At 44.4% G+C, this 23,600-nt stretch overlaps 1 protein-coding gene and 1 non-coding gene across 2 annotated transcripts; one reads left to right on the top strand and one right to left on the bottom strand.

Moving 5' to 3' along the window:
* Nucleotides 1-10,834: 10,834 nt before the first annotated feature.
* RDH12 (retinol dehydrogenase 12) lies at nt 10,835-21,346 on the top strand. Its single transcript, XM_017681010.3, has 7 exons — nt 10,835-11,067; nt 12,491-12,609; nt 13,128-13,283; nt 13,910-14,014; nt 14,821-15,030; nt 16,730-16,919; nt 20,519-21,346. The coding sequence occupies exons 1-7, from the start codon at nt 11,000-11,002 to the stop codon at nt 20,619-20,621; spliced, it is 951 nt and encodes a 316-aa protein (XP_017536499.1). The 5' UTR covers nt 10,835-10,999; the 3' UTR covers nt 20,622-21,346.
* On the bottom strand, nt 19,760-19,863 carry LOC118970418 (U6 spliceosomal RNA). Its single transcript, XR_005058337.1, has one exon. It is a non-coding gene; the product is annotated as a U6 spliceosomal RNA (small nuclear RNA).
* Nucleotides 21,347-23,600: the final 2,254 nt, after the last annotated feature.

The raw sequence follows: 23,600 nt of genomic DNA, 5'->3' as shown, positions 1-23,600 counted from the left end.
TCCTACAGTGACAGCCGGGGGAGCAAAGCCGTCTGGGAAATGTAGTCCACAGCTAGGTCTGGGTTAACAGGTTGTGAGCCCGCAGTTCCCAGATGACCAGAGGAGCTGAACCTCGCACCCACAGACGCAACACCTTCCCAACCACCTAAGGTCTAGGACCTTTGGGATGATCCAGCCAGTTTTCCCACAGTCCTGGCCACCAGCTGTTCTCCCCAGTCCTCCCGGAGCCCGAATCCAGACCCTGGTTCAGTTTTCCCCACTCATGGTTGGGCAGTTACCGCATTGTTTCTCCCTGAGATCAACTGCTGGCCTCTGGGAAATGCTTTAAGGCGATTACACTGAAGAGCGGTTGAAGTCTGACAGTTGGTGTGGAAATCGGGGGACTAGAAAGGAATCCTTCCCCCTTAGGGATTCCTTCATCCAAAAGAGCAGAAGCAGTCTGTCCCGGAAGAGGTTCCCAGGAGAATCACAGTATTGTGTCTATTTTGAATTATAATGGTAACTATCATAAGTTATCACTTGAGTGTTTGAATGTTAATAGAATATAGTTTTCTTAATGACTTGGGTGAGTTGTAATAACTCCCAGAATATCAAAGAATTTCTCAGATTAGCACACTTGGTTTTGCCTACTTATTATGTAAGTCTTTAATCCTGTCTTGAATTAAGGCCATGAAATTCTCTGGGAACAAGCAGGTTCCCTGCTGATCGTTCCCTTCAGCTCTGCCATCTGAGGTCTAAATCTGGTGTCCAGCGGGGGTGAAGGTGTGAGATGTTTTAACATGCCAATACCTGTCTGTGATTCCTGACTGCACACAGTAATGAATTCTGTTCTTCTGGACAATTCATTTCTATTTGATTGAAAGACACATGTTCCAAGCTCGATTTGAACCCATGTGTTTTATAGCAACTGGAGAAGGAAGGGTTTCCTTCACACAATACAAAATTCTATTGAGTTAACAGTAGATTAATAATCTTCAGTGCTTTATGAGCCAGACAGGGAAATCAGTGAGGATCTCCTCTTCCTGCAGGCTAACCTGGATGTTCCCTCATACGTCCTGACCCTACAAGGGCTTGTTTATGATAATCCACCCTTGGCTTTTTTTGTCCAAGTTACAGCTCAACTGTCAGTGCAAAGTGTTAATGTCCGGGTCTGATAAGTGATTATCAGCGAAAGGGCTCTGAATTCAGCCCTCTGGTTGCTGTGGTTGGTTCCTGTTTTCATCCAGATGGTGTCAGTGTTGGACCAAATAGGGACTACAATCCACGTGCCCGGATTGCCTCGACTAGACCCATCTATATATCAAGTATCAAAGAGGGTTTTCTTTGTTCCCCCTTTATAAGCTGCAGGGTCTGCTAGAAGAACAGGGGAGGGGGCATCCGGAGCCTCTATATCCTTTACAGGGCCTAATAACACTTGCATCTCTAGAAAGGGTGGGTGGATATATAGGGTGCTCCTCTGCTGCAAATAGTCATGCCACTTAGTCAAAGTGGGGGTTTGAGCCATGGCAGAGGTGGGTTGATAGGAAGGGAAGGTCTTACCCCAAATGCTGTTCCTTAGTGAGAGGCTTTACCTGGAGGAGTGCTGTGCACACTGCTAGGAACTGTTGCTCTGTAAGTGTATATCAGTTTCTGTCCCCTCCAGAGCAGAGACCAAAATCCCTACAGGTACCCTCTCCTTCTGTTGTCTTTGCCCAATCTATACCTTCTGGAGTCACAGACACATCCTGCTGTGGTAGATAGCTACAACCCAATGATAGACCACCTTTGGAGATGCCCAGAGCTTTAATCTGCTTCAGAAGTATTTTTGCCACCTCAAAGGGGGACATGTTACTTTGCTCCCCATTCCCACATGTGTCCTTTCTTTACCAGGTGTTATAAGGCATTGAGACGTTGAGTCAGGTGGGAGTAAAAGTTCTCCAAATCAGTAAAAGAACAAAGAAAAATACTGAAGGAACAAAACAGTAGCAGACTCACAGAACCCTAGAATGGACTAACAGTTACCAAAGGGAAAGGAACAGGGGAGGATGGGTGGGAAGGGAGGGATAAGGGGAAAAAAGGGGCATTACAATTAGCAGACATAATGTAGGGGAGGCATGGGCAGGGCTGTACAACACAGAGAAGATAAGTAGTGATTCTATAGCATCTTACTACACTGATGGACAGTGACTGTAATGGGGTATGTGGGGGGAACTTGATGATGGGGGGAGTCTAGTAACCATAATGTTGCTCATGTAATTGTAGATTAATGATATCAAAAAAAATTCTCCAAATCCCAAAATCCCTATGAAGGCTTGTACCCCTTATGAAAATTAAGAAAGGGAAACCTCACTGACATGGAGCCAGGCCACTTAGGGAGTGCTCATGCCCTACCACTCTTCATCAGTTGCCGACCCAACCAGAAGAGAAGGACCTTGCAAGACAATATGGCTTTAGATGCTATTTTACTACCCAGCAGGAGGAAGGGAGCTTTTCCTCCTCTGCAGGCAACAGCCCAGCCAACAAGAGATGGCACAACTTGGCCAATGAAAAACCACCATACTTCAAACTCCCAGTTTACTCTGGTGGACTCTCCCCTTTCCTCTATAAAAGAGCATTCTTCTCCTTTGCAAGTCCTTCTCTGGACTTGCCTGTGGTTTTGATGTAGCTTGCTTGTGTCAAATTGTAATTCTCTGCTGTTCCTGAACGAAGCCATTTTTGCTGGTTATATAACTGACAGTTTTAAGGTTAACACTCTTTTACATTTTTAGGGGTTGGATAAATTTGCATCTTATCAATCACAGCTTCTGGGACAACATGCAATTTACCTGCCCAAATAATCCCAAATCTTATGGTGATGTCTGGGCCTTGAATTATCTGTGGATTCACTCTCACAGATGTTTCAGTAAAGCCTGTAGAGTGTCCTGCAGCAGAGGCAAGTCTCATGTTAACATTTCATAATTAATGTAATGGGCCCATTTTACCTACTTGAGGAAGGAGAACAAGGACAGTTACCAGATTACCATCCCATGACATATAGTATTGTTGCGCAGGTAGCCTTCGGGAAGTATTTGGAAGATCATTGTTGCCCCTCCCATGTGAAGGCAAACTGATCTTGTGACAGTGGCCGGGGTAGACTGAAAAAGGTAATTGCTAAGTCCAGCACAGTGTGGTACATTCCCAGGACCATGGCCAAGGTATCTAAGATGGTAGCAACATTAGGCATAGGTGCATGGGTAGGTGGCACTACCATGTTCAATTCTCAGTCATCTGCCCTTAGCTATCTGGCTTTTTTATTGGCCATACTGTTACCACGTTCAGTCTCATGTACTCACCACATGACACGCCATATGCCAATAATTCAAGAGACAAGGTGTTAGGGCAAGGAAAGAGACTTTATTCAGAACACCAGCAGACCAAGAAGCTGGTGGACTAATGTCCTAAAGACTCATCTTAATTTAGGGTTGGTTTCAAGTTTCTTTTAGGGAAGGGACGAGCAGGAGGGTTTGGGGTCAGGAGGTGATGATCAACCTCAGACATCTGAGGAGGGTTGTGCAACTCCTGTCCTTGGTTAGTTTGCTCCAGTCATTTCACTGACATGGGGCTGGCCATGATGTTCCTATAAGTCTTTGAAAATCTGGTTATCATTTTTGTACATGCTTCTTTATTTCCTCGAGGGAGGCAAGTTTCAGGTAAAGGGCTGACTGCATTAATGTTAAGTCATGGGCAAAATTTCTTTTGATGATTAATAAGCCTATGTGCAGGGCTTCAGGGCTGAGCAGAAACTCTTTGACCCAAAGATTAGGGCAGGAAAGGAGAAAGACACAATAGGAAGGCAGAGATGCCACACTTTTTCACCCTGTTACAATACTAGGCTTTTGAAAGCACTATGGACAGGACACACAATACCAACTCAGGGCAGTTCTTGGATAGTTTCTCCTATTTCCTAATGCCTTCCACCCCAAAGCCATTTATATTGTTTGACAGTTGCCACTTTTTGTGGAGGTTGCAGGCTTACCAGTTGCCTGTTGGTGTATCCTTTCAGCACTGGTTTGATTACTCTAATCCAGGGGCAGAATTCACCAAGAGAGGTGTACAAAGTTTGATCTTGTAGGATATTAATTCCTGAAAGGTTCTCTGGTATTGGAGAGATAATAATCTATATTCTCAGGGGGAGAACACCCAATCTGCAATATCAAAGGGCCTTCCTGACCATAACCATTTGCCTTCTGTAATCATCAATGGCGCAGAGAGGGCCAGAAAACTTCTGAGGGCTATCATGTATTAGTATGTATTTGGCTCCGGTATCCACCAGAGTCATCACCTTTTGTTTACCTCCAGAGGACCAGTGAATAGTGAGCTCAACGTGAAGTCTCTGATCACCTCCAAGGGCCATTCTTGGGCATGGATCCCTGAGGCCTCCTGGAGCTGGTGGGGCAGCAGGGATGGCAGAGGCAAAGGGGGCAGGTCTGAACTGATGGTCAGGTTTTAAGGCTTCCCATAGGCTGACCAACACAACATGAGGGTGTCAGTCTCTGTTCGGGTGGCGTTTGGGCAGCAATGAGTTCAGACTACATTTGTTTCTGGGCTATTTTTATGAGACACTTAACAGCCTGTTGGGATAGCCTTTTGGCTTTCTGAGCTCCCTGCCTGTCTTGGGCTTTTCCCACACCCCATATGCATTCTGGGAATTTGTCAGTTTCTGCCAGATCAGCAGTGGATTGCCCAGTATCAAAAGTATCTGTGGTGAACGTGGCCAGACCAGGGCCTTTAAAGATAGGACCCTGTCACATTCCCAACTCCTAAGACTTTGCTGTGCCTCCTGTATAGATTTTCAGTGTTCCACATGTCCAGAGAGGACCCCCTTAGTGGGTCAAGCCTCCTTGCAGGGTAGAATAATCTAGTCTATAAGGAAGGGAGTACCTTGAATCACACCCCCTCCCTCACAGTGTTGTGCAGTGCTGCAGGAGGGCAGGCTGCCTGGTGATGATGCCCATTTTCTCTGCCTCCTGCCTTGTCAGAGAAATGCCAACACTCCCCTGTATCCTATGGCGGCACCAACCATACCTGGATACTTTCCTTGTTCTTTTGCTGGAATTTGGCAGCTATATCAATAAGCTTATCAGGAGTATATTTTCTCATCATGAATGTTTCCTGAATTGGGGGCTGCCCTGCTGGCTGGGTGTTCTGTCCATTTCCTTATCAATCACAACATTTTCCTCTCTATTCTCATCACTTTTTTTTAAGGAATTTTCTTTGCCATAGTGTGCTGTGTGCAGTTTCTCAAGCAAGTGTATTAAAGCAGCCATGTTTTTTCAGGACGTCCCTGTATTCACACTGCAGTCCATGAGCATCTGACATATGGGCATCCCCCTCACATAGAAGTTGTTGGTGTACCTGGGACTCCCCCGCGAGGATGTATCTTAAATATGTCACTCACCAGTCAACTGGTGGTCACATCCTCTTGATTTCTCACAACACCACCTTATTAAAGGCCTTTCTTGTGTTTTGTTTTTATTCATTCACTCATTCATCTGACAAATGTTTATGATATTCCAACGATATAGGCACTGTGCTGAGGTCCAGCAGGGAGCCAGGCAGAAATGAACTCTGCCCTCTCAGAGCTTTTGGCCTGTCAGAGAAGCCCTTACACAAGTAATGAATGACTGAATAAACCACAGTAAGGGGTATGAGGAGAAATAGAGCCTTGGGAGGTCTTAGCAGGAAAGCAGGAGGCCCCTCCTGGTCCAGAGCTCAGGAATGGCTTCTCTGAGGGAACAACGCTTGAGTTGAGGCCCTGAGGGAAGGTCAGGAGGTAGCTGGCAAGAGTGCTTTGAGCAGAGGGAGGAGCCCACTTGAGGGCTCAGAAGGACAGCAGGGGGCACTGTAACTACGGAAAACAAGTGGGGCCAGTTGGAGTGGCAGAAATGGCAATAATAGCCAGGGCTTAAATAGCGCTTATTATGTGCCAGGTCCCTTCCAAGTGCTATATATATATTAGCTACCTTAATTCCCATAGCAACTCTATGACATAGGACTATAATTTCCCTATTTTATGGACAAGGAAACTGAGGTGACAGCAAGATAAAATAAATTAGACCAGGCCCTAGGGGCAGAGCTGGGATTCAAAACTAAGCAAGTTGTATCCAGGGTCTGTGCCCTTAACTACTGAGCCATGTTGCCGAAAAATGAGGCTGAGCAGCCTCTCCGCATACACACGCACATTTGCACATCCGCACAAGATCTGCGTGAAACTTTATTAATAGAACCCAAATTAAAAACCATTGCTTAAACTCAGTAACTGAAGATGGGTAAGCAGACAAGTCGCTTAGAGAGGCTGTGACAGAAATCAGAGAGGGGGCCTTGTGTAGCACTAACATTATGGGATAGGTAGAGGAAGGTGGGCCTGAGAATAGACTGTAAAAAAGGGACAGAGAAGTTCGAAATGTATTCGACTGGGTCCAACTAGGTTAGAGAAACCACATAGTAATTGGAACAAGATAAGTGTAATATAAAGAATTATTAACCATAACATGGGGTTGGACTAATGAGGAACTGACTGGTACAGGGATTATCGAACTACTTCTATAAAGAAAAATAAATATCTTGGCCTTCGGGGGCCATATGGTCTCTCTTGCAGCTCTTCAACTCTGCTGTTGTAGCAGGAAAGCAGCCAAAGACAGTATGTATATGAATGAGCATGACTGTGTTCCAATAAAACTTTATCTGCAAAGACAGGCAGCAGGCTGGATTTGGCCTGTTGGCCATAGTGACCATCTGTGGGCTAATAAGAAGTAAAAAGAGAACTCTAAAGAAGATGAAGAGAGCAGATAAATAATATAATACATAATAATTTTTAAATTTAATAGCAGATATAAATAATACCATACAATGTATAATAGCCACTACCTGGGGCTGAGATAGATGCCAAGGAAGAGACCCCTTGCACTCCCAGACTGAGCCCCAGACCTTGCAGGATAGGGCCAGGCATAGTGCACTGAATGGCAGAGGGGTTCATATGATGCTGCACCTGTGGAATTTGTTGGACATCCACTATATAGGGTGCCAAAGAAAGCTGTCCAATTGGGGGGGGTCTCACTGGAGGAGCATCCAGTTTAACCTGTTTAACCTGTCCTGCCTTTAAAAACCTCTCCTTTTATGTTACCCTCTGAGCATCTCTCTACTTGCTAGGAGAGATGCTGCCCGATACATGAATTGCTTAATAAAGCCAACTAGGTCTTCAAATTTACTTGGATAAATTTTGCTTTCTCATAGTTCCCTCCATTTCTTAAACAAATGGTAGTCTATTATGAACACTGCTCTGCCGCTTGCTTTTTCATATCTCAAATAATGTTTCATATCGATATGTTAAAAAAAGATATATTTTTTTACATTTGTATAGTGTCTATTGTATGGCTATACCATTGATGAACATTTAGAACGTTTCTAAACTTTTATTACTACACACATTGCTGCAGCAACAACCTTATGAATACAAGGACCAGCATGTCCAGGTCAACACGTACGTGCTCTCTTGTATTAGGTGTTACCACACTTCTCTCTGAGCTGTAACAAACTCTCCCACTAGCATTACATCACAATTTCTTCATACTCTTGCCAATAGACCATATCATAATCTTTTTGATCTTTGTCAGTCTGATAAATGAAATGCTCCCAGTGTAATTTAAATTTGCATCTCTCTTATTATTTATAAGGTTGAAGAGCCATTTGCAATTCCTTTTCTGTAAACTACTATTTTGGTTGGGTCATTCATTCTTTTTCCTAGTGATTTGTAAGAATTCTTCATATACTAAAGAAATCAGACTCTTGTCTGCAATATGTGTTGTGAATATTTACCCCAGTTTTTCTTTCATCTTGCCTTGTGTATGGTATTTATGTCATTAAGATTGTTTTTTTTTTCAACTTCTGGGTTTCCTATCTTATCAGAAAGGTCTTACCACCCTAAAACTGTTTTAAAATTTGTCCAGTGTTCTTCTTAATACTTTTATGGTTTTATTTTCATATTTATGTCTTTGATTTATTTGAAATTTTGGTATAAAGAGTAAGGTATGGGGGCTCTCTTGTTCCCTCCTGGCCTGAGCCGGGAGCTCTGTCTGTCCTCTGATTGTATCTCTCAATAAAAGCCTTCCTAGCTCTCCTACCTTGAAAAAAAAAAAAAAGAGTGAGGTATGGATTAAGCATACTTTCTCCCAACTGGATACCTAGGTATTACAATACTTTATTAAATAGTCCATTTCCTCATCCGACACCTCCCCACACTGATTTCAAATGGCATTTTTACCACATCTAAATTTCTGTGTGTATTTGAGTCTATTTCTTGGCTTTCCATTCTGTTCTATTCATTTATCTGACTATTCACCTGCTGTACTACACTATTTAGATTATTATAGCTTTGTAACATAGTTTAACATTTGGTAGGAATAATTAATCGTGATGGTGGTCTTTGGATTTTAATATTCAGCATGTTTTAAGCAAATTATGTATTTTTACAATTCTAAATGCTTTTTATTCCAATATATTCTCTACATGGCTACAGAGCACTACATGCTGTTCTTTGGGGCTTTCTGCCTAAACAAACTCAAGATAGATTGAGTATCACCTCCACAAACGCAGGGGATCTTGTATTTGGTTCAGCAGTGATGGAGAGCCCAGAAGACATTCGTACATAGGTACCCAGATTGGAGGTTATTCGATGTAGTTTCCCTAGCATGGTATATCATTATGTCTGTTTCTCTGGTTGACCCCAACCCTAATTACTTGCAGTATGGGGGACTCTAAGCATAAAACACCAATAAGTCTTATTTTCACACCTAATTTATGAGATGTTGCAGACCCAGCCTATGTCCCTGTCACCAGATACAGGAGAAAAGGACTCTGCCTGTCGGCAGGACCATGGTAGCCCAGTGGACATCAAATTCTGGGTAGCAGACACTGGGGAGTCCCAGCAGCGAGCTCTCCTCAGGGTCTTCTGTGACTCTGAGGTCTTTGACACTGCTGCAGAGAACTGGCTCCAGAGCAAAATGTGAACACATTTTTGACATTTTTTAGGAATAAAGATGGAGTCACATTTGTCAGAGAGTCAAATGGAGTTGGGCAGACATGGCTGAGACAGGGCCAAATACATCCTCACTCTAATGTGAACTTGAACTTTAAACTCTGCTAAACCAAAGTGCCTCAATTCTCCTGATTGCAACCATGTAGTTTTTCAGAATACCAGCAGTGAACTGTAACCTTGTCGTCCTAAGGTTTTCCTCATCAATCTTTACTTAATGAGCACCTTCACCTCTTGCCAGCACCAATCATAATTTTTGACAACTTAATGTGATTTTTCTTAGCCTTGTGTTTTTGCATTTATAGGCCTCCTCTATTTTGTAATCCAGTGGAGCACAGTTCAAGTGCATCTTCAATCTGCGTCTCTTGGGCTGAAGTCCTAAGAAGCCCTGAATAAAACTTTATTAACCTGTCCAGAATCTTTGCTTCATTTCTTGGCTGATAAGAGGAAGAGATGGGAGAGGCAACCTAGGAGTCAAGAGAGATTCCCTTGGGGAATTATCTGATTCTTCCCTGTTCTGTACATCAGGTCCATAGAATTCCCAATGGGCAGGAACTATCTTTGGAGTATTTGGCACAATGCCTGGTACCAAGAAGTGCTCAGTAAGTATATGCTAATTGGAGGGGTGGATTGATGACTTGGGGGAAGTGAGTTCCACCTGCCACAGGAGCCTTCTTTCATCACCCGCCCCTTCCTGGAGCCTCCTCTAGCTTCATGGGAAGAGGCAGGACAGGGGCCTGACTCTTGGGGTCCTGTCCTGACTGCTTGCCCGTTGTCCTGTCCAGGAGAAGAATGAGTGAGCAAGGGCTGTGCACCCCACCTCCCCTCCTTCCATGCCCTCACATACCTCCAGAGGGTTCTGAGAGTTTCTGCTAGCTTTTTCCCTTGTGTGCCCGCTGATCTTAACAGTATTCAACTGAAACACCACCCTCACTCATTACCTCTCCCTCTTCTACACCAAACCCCTTAGTAAAGCAATGGGATAGCAAGGGAGAAGGAATCAAGGCAGCTAACCATAGGAGCCGACCCTTACACAGTGTTTACAGTGTGTTGGTTTCTGTTTCAAACTTTCTACCTATTTAATCAATTTAATACTTAAAACGGCTAGGTATATATCAGTATCATGCCCATTGTATAAGTGAGGAAACTGAGTTAACAGAGAGGTTTAGTAATTTGCCCAGGGCCAGGAAGCATGCAAGTTGATCAGCTGGAATTTGAACCAGGAAGTCCACTCTAAAGCCTATGCACTGAAACACTGTACCCTTTTTTTTGCACATACATGTGTGTAACATCATTGAAGTACAACATAAAACATGGGAAAGTACACAAATCATTGATGACTCAATCCATTTTCACAAAGTGAGTCCACCTGTGTGCCTGCACCCACCTCAAAGAGCAGACCAGTACCACCCAGGACTTCCCCCTGGTCTCTAGCCCTTCCCCACTGAGGGAAGCCCCCCTGGCTTCTTTCACCTTTCTTCTGGGGCTTTCTTCCTTGTCTTTCTATTTTAACCACACTTGTATTTCAAGTATCATGGGGTCTGTTGCTAAAGTTAAAAATATTCTATTTTGCAAGAGTAGAGGTAGAGGAGGTTGGGAAAACACAGTCTCTAGAAAAAAGAAATAATTGAGGGTGGGAGAGTTAGGGGGCCCTTGCTCTATTTTCTCTTTTTCTCTTTGCCAGTAAGTGTGAAGTTCCACTGCTTCCTCCGTCTCCCTCCCCTAGGACTACATCTCCCAGCGGGCTGTGTTCTGACAGTTCTCGGATTTAAATAGGATTCTGGGCTAAGCTTAGAGCCGGCTGTCGCTGAGTGCCCAGGAGCCAGAGGAGCCAGGGGAGAAAGAAGCCGCGAGAAGCAGCCAAGAGGAGGAGCCAGACCAGGAGCCCGAGCCTGAGTCGGAGTTCAGGTTGTTTTCACTAAAGCAGAAGCAACTAAAGAAGTTGAAAAGATGCTGGTTATATTGGTACTGCTCACCTCCTTCCTTTCTTTCCTGTACATGACAGCTCCATCCATCAGGTTTGTCTCCAGCCAGTAACTCATACAATGTTTTACAAAGCGCTGAATTGGGAGCTACCGAGCTTTTAAGTAGATGAGTTTTCAGGTGCTGAAAGAAGAGAAAGGGGTGGAGGCTGAGGGCAAGAAAGGACAGAAAAGCAGGAAAAAGGGAGGTAGTTGTGGATAGTACCACAGTGGAAACGGAGAAGGAAGCACCTGGGCCTGGGAGAGGAGGGGCCGACGTGAATTCTGAAGCTAGTGGAGGCTGACTCGATCAAGTAGCTCGACAGACGACTTAGGTGGGAGTCCTGGCTCTATCGCTCTATGCCCTTGGGTTTCCCTGAAGGCCTGCCTTTTTTCACTGTCCTAGTCAAGGTGGTCCTGCTGGGTTACCATGGGTGGTCATTGCCAAGGGACTCTGTTAAGTACAGGTATTTTGGGAGAGAAACAACTCTCTTCCCTTTTAGACTGCCCTCCACTAATGTTTAAGATGCCTCTTTTGCTGTGGGATCTCTGGAGGTGTCAAAGAAATGTATGTTCTGAGTGGACAATTTTTAATTTGCTGATGATAAAGCAGGTTAAATGGACTTAGGAGGGACTGAGTGTTGCTCTAGGTCCTGGGCATAGAATCTGGGTTCAAATTCCAGTTTTGCCACAATAGCAAGTGACTTGAACTTCTTTGAGCCTGTTTTCTTCACTGTAAAATGTGGATAATAACAGAGTGGTTGAGAGGAGTAAAATAAATTCCCTATGGAAAGTGCCTAGATGTTTCATGGCACTCAGATGATGTTGGCAGTCAGATGATCGTCAGGAAATGTTCATTCTGCCCTAATCCTGTCCTCTCTTTGGAATGTGTTAAGCCAACTTTATGTGAAAGGTTGCTCTCTGCACAAAGGTCTGTAAAAGGAAGGTTTTCTTTCTGGCACTGAAGGCTAGAATGGAATGTCTAGTAGGCAGAAAGCCTCTGAAGATGCCAGCTGTTAAAACTGGAGAGCCAGCCAAGAGCTGTATTGTATATGGGACCCCTTGAGATGCTGATCATCAGTTGATGCTTATTGAAGACCACTGATTCCACGAACGTTCATAGTCTGTATTTTTTTAATGTAGGCCAGAGGAGGAAGCTGACCCCACAGGAACCTCTACATATAAGAGTAATTATCTTTGTTATCTAACAAGGAAAGTCTCCATTGGTGCTGGCTCAAGAGCACTTATTCTGTTTGCCCAGGTGATCATTTGCAGTTCTGGACATGCGACCTTCCAGCTTGAGCTGATGAGCAGGAGACTCCCTTGCCCAGTTGGAAAATGGTGTCCCCTGAAGATTAGCTGCTTTGGGGCTCCTGACAGTGACTTAAAGAAATCCCTCCTTGAGGCTGGATGGAATTTGTGTATCTCAGTCTGGGATTGGGAAGGATAGTGCATGAATTTTTTTCTCCCTTGCCTATAGGAAATTCTTTGCTGGTGGAGTTTGTAGAACAGATGTGCAACTTCCCGGGAAGGTAGTGGTGATCACTGGGGCCAACACGGGCATCGGCAAGGAAACAGCCAGAGAGCTCGCTCGAAGAGGCAAGTTCTTTGGCTGCCCTCTCTGCAGGGCAGCATCTTCGGCTCTCCTTTGGCTGCCCTCTCTGCAGGGCAGCATCTTCGGCTCTCCGCACTTTTGTCCTGCCCACATTTCTTGTGGCCAGGAATTCAAGGAACCTGGGATTCAAGTTCAGCTGTGGCATCAGCCTGCTCTGAAGTCTTAAGAAAACCTCCTTCTCCCCTGCTCCTTCCTGAGTGTATAAAGTAAGGAAAACAATGATGTCTGGGTAGAATATTGGTCAAATCAGTTTTTCTAAGAGGAGATTCTAAGCAACATTAAATGCCAGAGTGTAAAAACCAGGGTTCCCAGGCTGGGGGTAAGCTGACAGCAAGGAGAGTGAGAAGTACTACTTGAAAGAATCCTGAAGTAGCAAAATAGCTGCTCGCTGCCTTAGGAATGGCTGGAAGAATGCTCTGTCCACCACTCTCAAGCTCACTTACCATGTTCTTTTTCAAGCTAGGGCCTGGAACCATTGCCCTCTTTTTTGTTTTGGCCCCAGGAGCTCGAGTATACATTGCCTGCCGAGATGTACTGAAGGGGGAATCTGCTGCCAGTGAAATCCGAGCTGATACAAAGAACCACCAGGTGCTGGTACGGAAACTAGACCTATCTGATACCAGATCCATCCGAGCCTTTGCTGAGAGCTTTCTGTCAGGTGAGGCTCTGGTAGGAAGAGCAGGAAGCTGGGTGTGGGAGCGGGGCTCCGCCAGGGACCATCTCTGACCCTTAGATCAGAACCATCATCAAGCCGACTGAGCAGGTTCTGCCACATGAACCAGCAGGACTGGGAACTGGCAAAAAGGGTGGACAAGCTGGGCAGGATCCTTATCATCTTTTTGCCTAAAATGGGAATGTGGAGGTGTCAGCTCCCTGTCTGGGCTTGCACCTGGGCATTGAGGTGTGGCCCTGATGCTACTCTCTTTTTCCATCCTGAAAATCAACCTTCTGTGGCCACAGGCACTAGGTGAATTTGTGCTGCTGCCAAAATTCTTCTGTATCTTAGAAAATGACCAGCTTCTACCAAGAACTGTGAAATCCTTGAGGGACAGGGACCATGTCTGTCCTGTTTCACCATTGCATACCCTATGTCCAGAGTCAATACTCTGTACACATGTGCTGAATGAATGAATGGGTTCCAGTAACTAAAATTAGAAACCCAGTGACAGTGGTGATTGGTTATCACTGAAATGGGTCCAAAAATCTGGAGCAAATATGCAGGGCTGTGACAGGCAGCTAGTGGACTCCTTGCTAGCTACAGGTCTCCTTGGTTTTGCTTTATAGAGGAAAAGCAGCTCCATATTCTGATCAACAATGCAGGAGTGATGATGTATCCATACTCCAAGACAGCTGATGGTTTCGAAACCCATCTGGGAGTCAACCACCTGGGTAAGTCTCCTTGAGTGGCTGAAAAGCAAGGCACATACCCTCTTGTTCACTGTAGGGAGATGACCTTGTACGAGTGCTGAGAACCTCCAGTGGTCTTCATAGAGGCTTTTTGTTTACTATCCCTCTCCTGACCAGTACAAAGTGAGATCCTCCTATGCACACCATTAAGAAACCCCCAAACTTGGGATATACTAGGAAGAATAATATCATTCCTAGATGCAGCTGTGGTAGTACAAGGCTTGCCAAAAAAGGCCAGGTATGGGGAGTGCAGGGGCCTGTGATTGGCTGGAGGGGGTCACATCTATAGCCAAGTGCCAAGCAAGCCAAGGCTTGGTTCTTGGAGGAGGCATACCTTGAGGACTTGAGGTATGAGAGAGGCTGGGGTTCAGAATTCAAGGAGATGGAACATGTTCTCTGATCCTAGGCAGATGTTGTTTTCCCTGACTTTTCCTTTTTTTTTTTTTTTTACTGTACCTGAGTATACCTGGACCCACAGTTGTATTATCATGGCCAGAGTGGGGTCTGCAGCCAGCAGGTGGCATCTATCCTGACTGGGGTGAGGGCAGGGGTACAAATAAGAACAGATTAAGCCTATGTAGCCTTCCTGATGGTCTAGCTCTGGCCCTTGCATTGAGGAATCCAGTAACACAGACTGATTGACTGTTAGCACTGAGTTACCCATGGCATCAAAATTTGTTCACACCCAGAAAATAGTGAGCTAATGCTGAACACCTGTCATCAGCTGCCACCCCTGAGCCTGCGCTGCTACTCCATTCTTAAGTCTCCTTTGCTGGCTCTCCTTGCAGGCCACTTCCTTCTCACCCACTTGCTCCTGGAGCGGCTGAAGGAATCTGCTCCTGCACGGGTGGTAAACCTGTCATCGGTGGTCCACCATGCTGGCAAGATTCACTTCCACGATCTCCAGGGTGAAAAGCACTACAGCCCTGGTTTGGCTTATTGCCACAGCAAGCTGGCCAATGTGCTTTTTACTCGGGAGCTGGCCAAGAGACTCCAAGGTAAGTCTGGAGAAAGGGCCAGGTTTGAGACAGCAAAAGGAGGATCTTCAGTCCAGGTCAGAGGCTCCCAGAAACTTCTGAAGTCAGGCTGTCAAACATGCATATTTCTGTTTGACAGAATAGCTCTGTTTTCTAAGGAGAGTGAGGTGGAATAAAAACAGAATTCTTACCCTCAGGAAGCTTAAAATTGAACGGAGTTAGGAACTATAAAGTTAACTTACATTTATGTCACATCTTATCTCATATCTACTATCTCACTTGATTTTTCACAACAATCTCTTGCCATAGGCAGCACAGCTATTATAATTATTTTATGGGTCCAATTTGGTTCAAAGACATGGCCAGCCCAAGGTTATATGGCAATTAAAGAGTCAGGACTGGAATTTCGATACTCTGCTTTAAATCCAGGTTGTTCTTTTTGTGTGCCATTTGTTGAGGTTCACATGCTGAGCTGAGCTACAGAGCTGCCCCTGCCTGGAGTTGGGGAACTTGGGTTGGATTTCAGACCCCTGGGTCCAAGTTCTGGCTCTACCACATTCTAGCCACGTGTGTATATGGACACGTCCCTTTAACTTCCCCTGACTTCATCCCCTCAGTTGCAAAATAAGGTGGGGCTGCTCTTAATCCTATAATTCTGTGCTCCCCTGGGGTTTTCACTGAGTGCTGGTTTTGACAACTGGAAATCTTGGGGACTACCTGTTACAGTGAATAAGCTAAAGTTTGGGAACAATAGTATTTCCTATCAGAATGCAGAAGCTAAAAAAGTAGGGTAATTATTAAATAATAATGACAATCCTAATTGAGAGTTTCATATGCACCATGCACTATACATGTCTTAGCGCATTTTATACAACATTCCTATGAGGTAGGCATTTATTTTGTCCCCACTCTAAAAATGAAGAGATAGGCACAGAAATATTAAGAACCTTGATTGAGCAAGTTTTCTAGCTGAGCCAGGATTCAAATCCAGACTAGCCCAGGAGTCCACGTTCTTTACTTTACATCAGAGTTCAGATCTTGGCCCTGCAGCCTGCTAGGTATGACTTTGGGCAATTTACTTAACCTTTCCTGTGATGAGAGCTCAGTTCTCTCAGATGTAACTGGGCATCTTAAATCTACCTGCGTCATAGGCCTCCTTGAGAATTAAATGAAATAATGTAGGTAAAGCATGTAGCACAGCCCTTGCACACACTAAGTACTAAAAAGAACTGGAGGTATGAGTGGTGCCTTAGGGGCATATGCATATTAATGCCATTATCTCCATTCACACCTTTCAATCTACACCTCATGAAATATGCTTTGCCTGGCAAATGCAGCTCAAAACAAGGTCCTGATCTCTGGTTATCCACACTGCTTCCCCCAAGCCACTCCTAAGGGAACTCCAAAGATAACACTGTTAATAATTGCTACCACTACTGTGGCTGTTGTTTCTATTATTAATACTTAGGCCACAGAAGAAAGGTGACATTAAAATAGAAGGACCTCCAACCAAGAACACAGAAGGCTGAGAAGACTATAGATCTTTCTGGAAAAGATCAGTTAGTTAAGTCAGATTCTACCCTGCTAGGACCAGTACCTTCTGTGCCCTGGGGTTCCATTTCCTGAATCCCTTCTTCTCACTGGTGCATTTTGCTGCAGCCGAGCTGTTTACCTGGGCTTGGAAGGTGTCCCAGGTCTAACTGTGCTCTCCTCGCCCTAGGCACGGGGGTCACCACCTACGCAGTGCACCCAGGCATCGTCCACTCACAGCTGGTCCGGCACTCCTTCCTGCTCTGCCTGCTCTGGCGGCTCTTCGCCCCCTTTGTCAAGTCTGCAAGGGAAGGCGCACAGACAAGCCTGCACTGCGCCCTGGCTGAGGACCTGGAGCCCCTGAGCGGCAAGTACTTCAGGTGTGTGGAGGCAGCGCAGGCCTTCTCTGTCACCTGTGTGCCTGGTGAGGCTTAGGGCTCCCTGGGCTGTGCACCCTGAGTGGCTGAGTCTGTGCTTGATAGTGGAATCCAGGTCTGGATTAGCCCTCATACCAAATGCTGTTACTTTCCAAGGGAAATGACAGTAGAAACCTGGCAAGAGTTGCTTCTATGGCTGTTTTTATACCTGTGTGCTGCATTTCCCAGTATGCTTTGTAGCTTTCTGAGAGCTGTTAGAGAAGACTGTCCCTTTTGGCTATGCCTCAGAAAGAACATTGGCAGGGCCACTGGGTCCTTTTGCTCATCTTTGAAGCTGACTTTCATGAATTCTTTAATCTCACTTAGCACACATCACCAGAGTAAGGCCACCTCTCCTCAGTGTGAACTCTGTCCCCCAGGGGGGCCAAGATTGTCACTTACTGTTCAAATATAGAATAGACATTTCAGTGTTGAGTCTTATCACAAACTCAAAGGATAATCAGAATTTGGGAATAAAGGAAAGCCAGGATTAAATCTCCTTCTTATTCCAGGACTTGATCTAGTCCAGTCTGCTCTTCTGTCCCATTTGTTCAAGGCTATTCATGGGTGTACCATTTATCAAGTGAAGCATTGGAAATAACCTCATTGTCCAACAATAGGAGAATGGATAAATAAAAATAGCTTATGTTGTTTGAGCTCTTACAAAGTGGCCCACTTTAAAGTGTTTTACATATATTAATTTATATAATCATTACAACTCTAAGATGTAGATAATATTATTATCTCCATTTTACAGATGAGGAAACAGAGTAACAGAATAAATAACTAGCTTGCTCAAGGTCATAAAGCTTGTAAATGGTAGACCTGGGATTTAAAGCCAGGCAGTCTGGCTTGAGAGCTGTGCTGCTTAGTATGGTTGCCACTAGCTATATGTGGCTATTTAGCACTTGAAATATAGCTAGATGTACTACATGTGTAAAATGTGCACCAGATTTTGAAGACACAATATAAAAAAATATGTAAAATATCTCATTAATATTTTTATATTGATTACATGCTGAAATAACTTGCCTATATTGGGTTAAATGAAATACATTAAGAAATTCATTTCACCCATTTCTTTTTACTTTTTAAAATATACTTTAAAAATTACTAGAAAATTTAAAACTACATATGTGGCTCACATTTGTGGTTCACATCATATTTCTATTAGACAATGGTACACTAAGGTTGGCGTGTTTAACATCACTGCCTTAAATTTGGGATACATATACAGCCACTACAAATATTTTAAAATAATATTTAATTAATGGGAAATATTGGTGATATAATATTGAGAAAAACACTGAACTCACATATTGTGAGTTCTGCAATACAAAACTATGTAATTATTAATTGTAAGTACATAGAAAACAGTCTGGAAGGATACACAGCAAACTCTTAGTGGTTACTTCCAGAGAGTTTGAGGAAGAGTAAGGGGGGGTTTTTTTGAAGGAGGATTTTAACACCTAATTCTAGGTATTTCTTTGTTATTTTTCAGAAAGTTTAAAGATTATATATTTATTACTTAAACCATTAAAATGCACTATTTAGGTATCATTGATATACTCTTATGAAGGTTTCACATGAAAAACAATGTGGTTACTACATTCACCCATATTATCAAGTTCCCCCGACATATCCCGTTGGAGTCACTGTCCATCAGAGTAGTAAGATACCACAGAGTCACTACTTGTCTTCTCTGAGCTACACTGTCTTCCCCGTGATGCTGCCTCCCAGACACACTGTGTGTACCAATCATAATACCTCTCAATCCCCTTCTCCCCTCTCCCCCACCCCTTTCTTTGGTAACCTCTAGTCCCTTCCTGGAATCTGTGAGTCTGTTGCTGTTTTGTTCCTTCAGTTTTGATTTGTTGTTATATTCCACTAATGAGGGAAATCATTTGGTACTTGTCTTTCTCCAACTGGCTTATTTCATTGAGCATAATACCCTCTAGCTCCATCCATGTTGTTGCAAATGGTAGGATTTGTTTTCTTCTTATGGCTGAACAATATTCCATTGTGTATATGTACCCCCATCTTCTTTATCCATTCATCTGCTGATGGACACTTAGGTTGCTTCCATTTCTTGGCTATTGTAAATACTGCAGCGATAAACATAGGGGTGCATATGTCTTTTTCAAACTGGGATGCTGCATTCTTAGGGTAAATTCCTAGGAGTGGAATTCCTGGGTCAAATGGTATTTCTATTTTGAGTTTTTTGAGGAACCTCCATATTGGTTTCTACAATGGCTGAACTAATTTACATTCCCACCAGCAGCGTAGGAGGGTTCCCCTTTCTCTGCATCCTCACCAGCATTTGTTGTTTCTTGCCTTTTTGATGCTGGCCATCCTGACTGGTGTGAGGTGATATCTCATTGTAGTTTTAATTTGCATTTCCTTGATGATTATCGATGTGGAACATCTTTTCATATGCCTGTTGGCCATCTGAGTTTCTTCTTTGGAGAATTGTCTGTTCATATCCTCTGCCCATTTTTCAATCAGGTTATTTGCTTTTTGGGTGTCAAGGCATGTGAGTTCTTTATATATTTGGATGTAAGCCCTTGTTGGATATGTCTTTTACGAATATTAAAATACACACTTTTAACAAGAGAAGATATCCTCCTCAAACTAGATACAGCAGTTTTGTATAAAAGAAAGAGAGAAAAACTATATATATTTATATGTAAACAAAGCCAACAAGGGTTGTTGTTGCAATTAAGTAATAGGCTTTTCTTCCTTATCAGTACCACATTTCCAAGTGTTGTTCAGACCTTTCTCTCTCTCTCTTTTTTTTTTTTTTTCTTAATATGGAATGCTTCACGAATTTGCACGTCATCCTTGTAGGGGGGCCATTTTATCCTTTCTTTATTGCTCCTATTTTAGTATATGAGCTGTTGAAGAGAACACTGTTCAGGACTTTTATGATTAGAAAAAAAGTACTATTTAAAGAAAAACACCATGAACACTGTGCTCTACCCCCATCCCCTCATTCAAATAGCCTCAGCCCCCTGCTTTCCCCCACACAAAAGGAAACAGGGGTGCTTAGTCTGGGGTTCATGGGGCACATGGGTCTGTGGGTAGAATCCAAGGAGTCTATGAACTTGGTTGGGAAGATAATTTCATCTTTAATTTCATTACCTCCAACTGAAATTGGGCATTTCCTTCGATTATGAATGCAGGCAACGAGCCACCAGAGTAGAAGTCATACCTTGACTTTTGCCACCAGTAAAATTCAATATTTTCCTGTCACATTGCAGTTGTTGCACATATCTCAGAATCCCACTTCTGCTCACACTATTTTGAAATATGGTGGTGATTAGACCTAGTGCCAGCTCTTGTTATAGAATATGTTAATAAAGCAGCCTATATTATATAAAAAAGTGTGATATAAAGTACTATATCACAAATTTGTTTTTAAAATATTTAAAACTGCATTTCAATACAATTGGTTTCTTTTCATTCAATATATTTTATTTAGAGGTATATCTTGAGAAAGAGGCCATAAACTTTTCTAGACAGTTTTCACTCCTGAATGTTCATGGTCTTTCTCTGTTCCCCAGTGACTGCAAGAGGACCTGGGTGTCTTCAAGGGCCCGAAATAATGAAACGGCTAAGCGCTTGTGGAATGTCAGCTGTGAGCTTCTAGAAATCCAGTGGGAGTAGAGCTGGTGGAAGAGCCACAGCTTTATTAGGCCTGGTCCACGCCAAAATGAAAGGTGACCAAGGAGAAGGCCAACCCTGACGGACTGTCCTCCTGGCTGGCTGCTGCTGTGAATCTTGCACAGCTGTGATTCTCCCTACTCTTCTGGAAACCTTTGTAAATGAAACTGTCTTGTAAGGATGGCTCTTGGAATGAGATGTTCACATCTACAGAGCATTCTTCTCCAAGTCTTGAAGAGTCAGCACCCTCTTGGGGCAAAAGGTGGATGCCAGGTTGGGAAGGGGATGGCAGAGGAGCTTGGGAAATTGAGTCAGTTTCCTCACCAATACCAGAAATGTTAGCCAGCGAGCTCAGCTAAGGAGACAGGAGCATCAGTGTTATATACTGTGTTACCAGGAACTACAGATGCAAACTCTTGACTGATCTCTTTTCTCTTTGAAATACTGGTTATAACTCTGGAGTCTGGTCGGAGTCAGGAAAATCTTGGCTTAACCTTGGCCAGCTTTGGTTCCTTCCCCTGAGCATCCAGGAGCTGCTATATGGAACTGGACCTTCGCATTTTCTTTTTAAATAAAATCTTTTTCTCCCTACTTTATTGAGATATAGTTTCCTAGTTCAGTGACATATAACATTGTATAAGTTTGGACATCACCATTTATAATCATGTAAACTTTTTTTAAAAAGAGTTTCCTTCAGTTTTTAGAGAAAATAAAAATTGCACATTCGTCTTACCGCCTTATTTGTTTTCTCGATAGCAAGGAAGAAATGCAACATGGCTGTGAAGCCAGCCCACTAGTTTAGTGAGTACAGTGAGTACTATCTTATCCTACCCATCCACCTATATATAACCTCATAATATCACTTCTAGGTACAGAATAATATGGTTCACTTGGGTGTTTTCTCAAGTTTCTCCCAGTTCTCACATTTTACTATCTAAGAAGTAATAGGAGTAACTTAAATTACACATATCCTGGGATCACGGGAAGATGGCGGCGTGAGTTCAGTGGAAATCTCCTCCCAAAAACATATATATTTATGAAAATACAATAAATACAACTATTCCTAAAATAGACACCAGTGGATACAGTACAATAGCCAGGATACATCTACATCTGCGAGAACTCAACATCACACAACGTGGGTAAGATAGAAGCCGCTGCCAGGCGGGACCCGAACGCTCCCCTACCCCAGAACCTGGTGGGAAGAAAGGAGTCGGAATGGGGAGGGAGTGAAAGCCCAGGACTGCTAAACAACCAGCTCTAGAAATCTGCACCTGCAGCGCAGATACAAGATGCATGGGGGCTGGTTATTAGAGAAACGGAAAAGCAAAACCTGCAGGCAGGTCCCCGCAACCGGCGCCCCTGAGACAAAAGAAAAGCAAGTGCTTTTTGCAAGTCTTAAAGAGACAGGGACCCCATAGCTGGACGAAGTCGTCCCAGCACACTTAGCCAGCAGCTGGAAATCCCGGGGAACTCTAGGTGCCCTAACCCCCAGGGTGGCAGCGCAGCTATGAAGCCCCTCATGGCACTAAGAAGCCTGCCAGTCATTCCCCCAACTGGCGCGGACCCCGATACACCGACCCAGTAGTGGGAGAGTGGTAGCGCGCGCCGGGGGCGGTGGCGCTGGAGGGGACCAGGAGCGGCCCGCGTGCACCAGCGGCGCCAGAGGGGATGGGGAGTGGCTTGTGCGAGCCTGCTGTGGTGGCGACCGAACAGCCCGGAAGCGGCCTGCGCACGCCAGTGGCAGTGGCGCCAGAGGAGCCCGGGAGAGGTACGTGTGAGCCCGCAGCAGCGGCGACCAAATGGCCGGGGAGTGGCCCGTGCGTGCCAGTGGTGGCAGCACCAGAGGGGCATGGGAGAGGCCCGCGCACACCTGCAGTGGTGCCAGAGGGAGCAGCCGCACTCCCAGCAGTCGACCGGAATCCCAGCCTGACGCACAGCCGCCTGGGCCAGACCCAAAGGCCACTGTTGGTACACAGCTGCCCAGCAGGGGTGCCGCTATTGCAGAGGAGCGCATCTGGCATGCCTGCCACTCCCGCAGGGCTCTGCGCTGCTCTGATGGAGACCCCGCCCACAGCAGCTTAGGGGACTAACCCAGTGCCTGCTCCAGGAGTGTGGGTAACTGACACAGGCAGCGGAGAAGGGCAAGGCATCCAGCAAGCAGGAAAGGACTTTCTTCTCCCAGCTGACACACCTGCAACCTGCCTACAGCCACCACTACCACCACAAAAAGGCAAAAAAATTTAGTCCAGTCCAAAATAGTTCAGACAACATCTGAGAGGGGATCTGCAGAGACAGACCTAACCAGTCTCCCTGAAAAAGAATTCAAAATAAAAATCATAAACATGCTGACAGAGCTGCAGAGAAATAAACAAGCGCTAAGGGATGATGTCTGGAGGGAGATTACAGAAATGAAACAATCTCTGGAAGGATTTATAAACAGAATGGGTAAGATGCAAGAGGCTATTGCTGTAATAGAAACCAGAGAACAGGAACGCATAAATGCTGATGCAGAGAGAGAGAAAAGGATCTCCAGGAATGAAACAATATTAAGAGAACTGTGTGACCAATCCAAAAGGAACAATATCTGCATGATAGGGGTACCAGAAGAAAAAGAGAGAGAAAAAGGGATAGAAAGTGTCTTTGAAGAAATAATTGCTGAGAACTTCCCCAAACTGGGGGAACAAATAGTTGCTCAGACTACGGAGGCACATAGAACTCCTGAGAGACGGGACCCAAAGAGGACAACACCAAGACACATAATAATTAAAATGGCAAAGATCAAGGACAAGGACAGAGTATTAAAGGCAGCCAGAGAGAGAAAAAAGGTCACCTACAAAGGAAAAACCATCAGGCTATCATCAGACTTCTCAACAGAAACCTTACAGGTCAGAAGAGAATGGCATGATATATTTAATGCAATGAAACAGAAGGGCCTTGAACCAAGGATACTGTATCCAGTACGATTATCATTTAAATATG

Source organism: Manis javanica, chromosome 8 (genome assembly GCF_040802235.1).
Source record: "Manis javanica isolate MJ-LG chromosome 8, MJ_LKY, whole genome shotgun sequence".
In the NCBI taxonomy this organism is placed as follows: domain Eukaryota; kingdom Metazoa; phylum Chordata; class Mammalia; order Pholidota; family Manidae; genus Manis; species Manis javanica.
Note: the sequence above shows the minus strand (reverse complement) of the source record. Positions and strands in the feature narration are given on the sequence as shown.

Coding starts and splice junctions, on each gene's coding strand:
- RDH12 (XM_017681010.3), top strand. CDS start 11,000: ATGCTGGTTATATTGGTACTGCTCACCTCCTTCCTTTCTTTCCTGTAC. Junction 11,068..12,490: donor ATGACAGCTCCATCCATCAG/GTTTGTCTCCAG, acceptor CCTTGCCTATAG/GAAATTCTTTGCTGGTGGAG. Junction 15,031..16,729: donor GCTGGCCAAGAGACTCCAAG/GTAAGTCTGGAG, acceptor TCCTCGCCCTAG/GCACGGGGGTCACCACCTAC.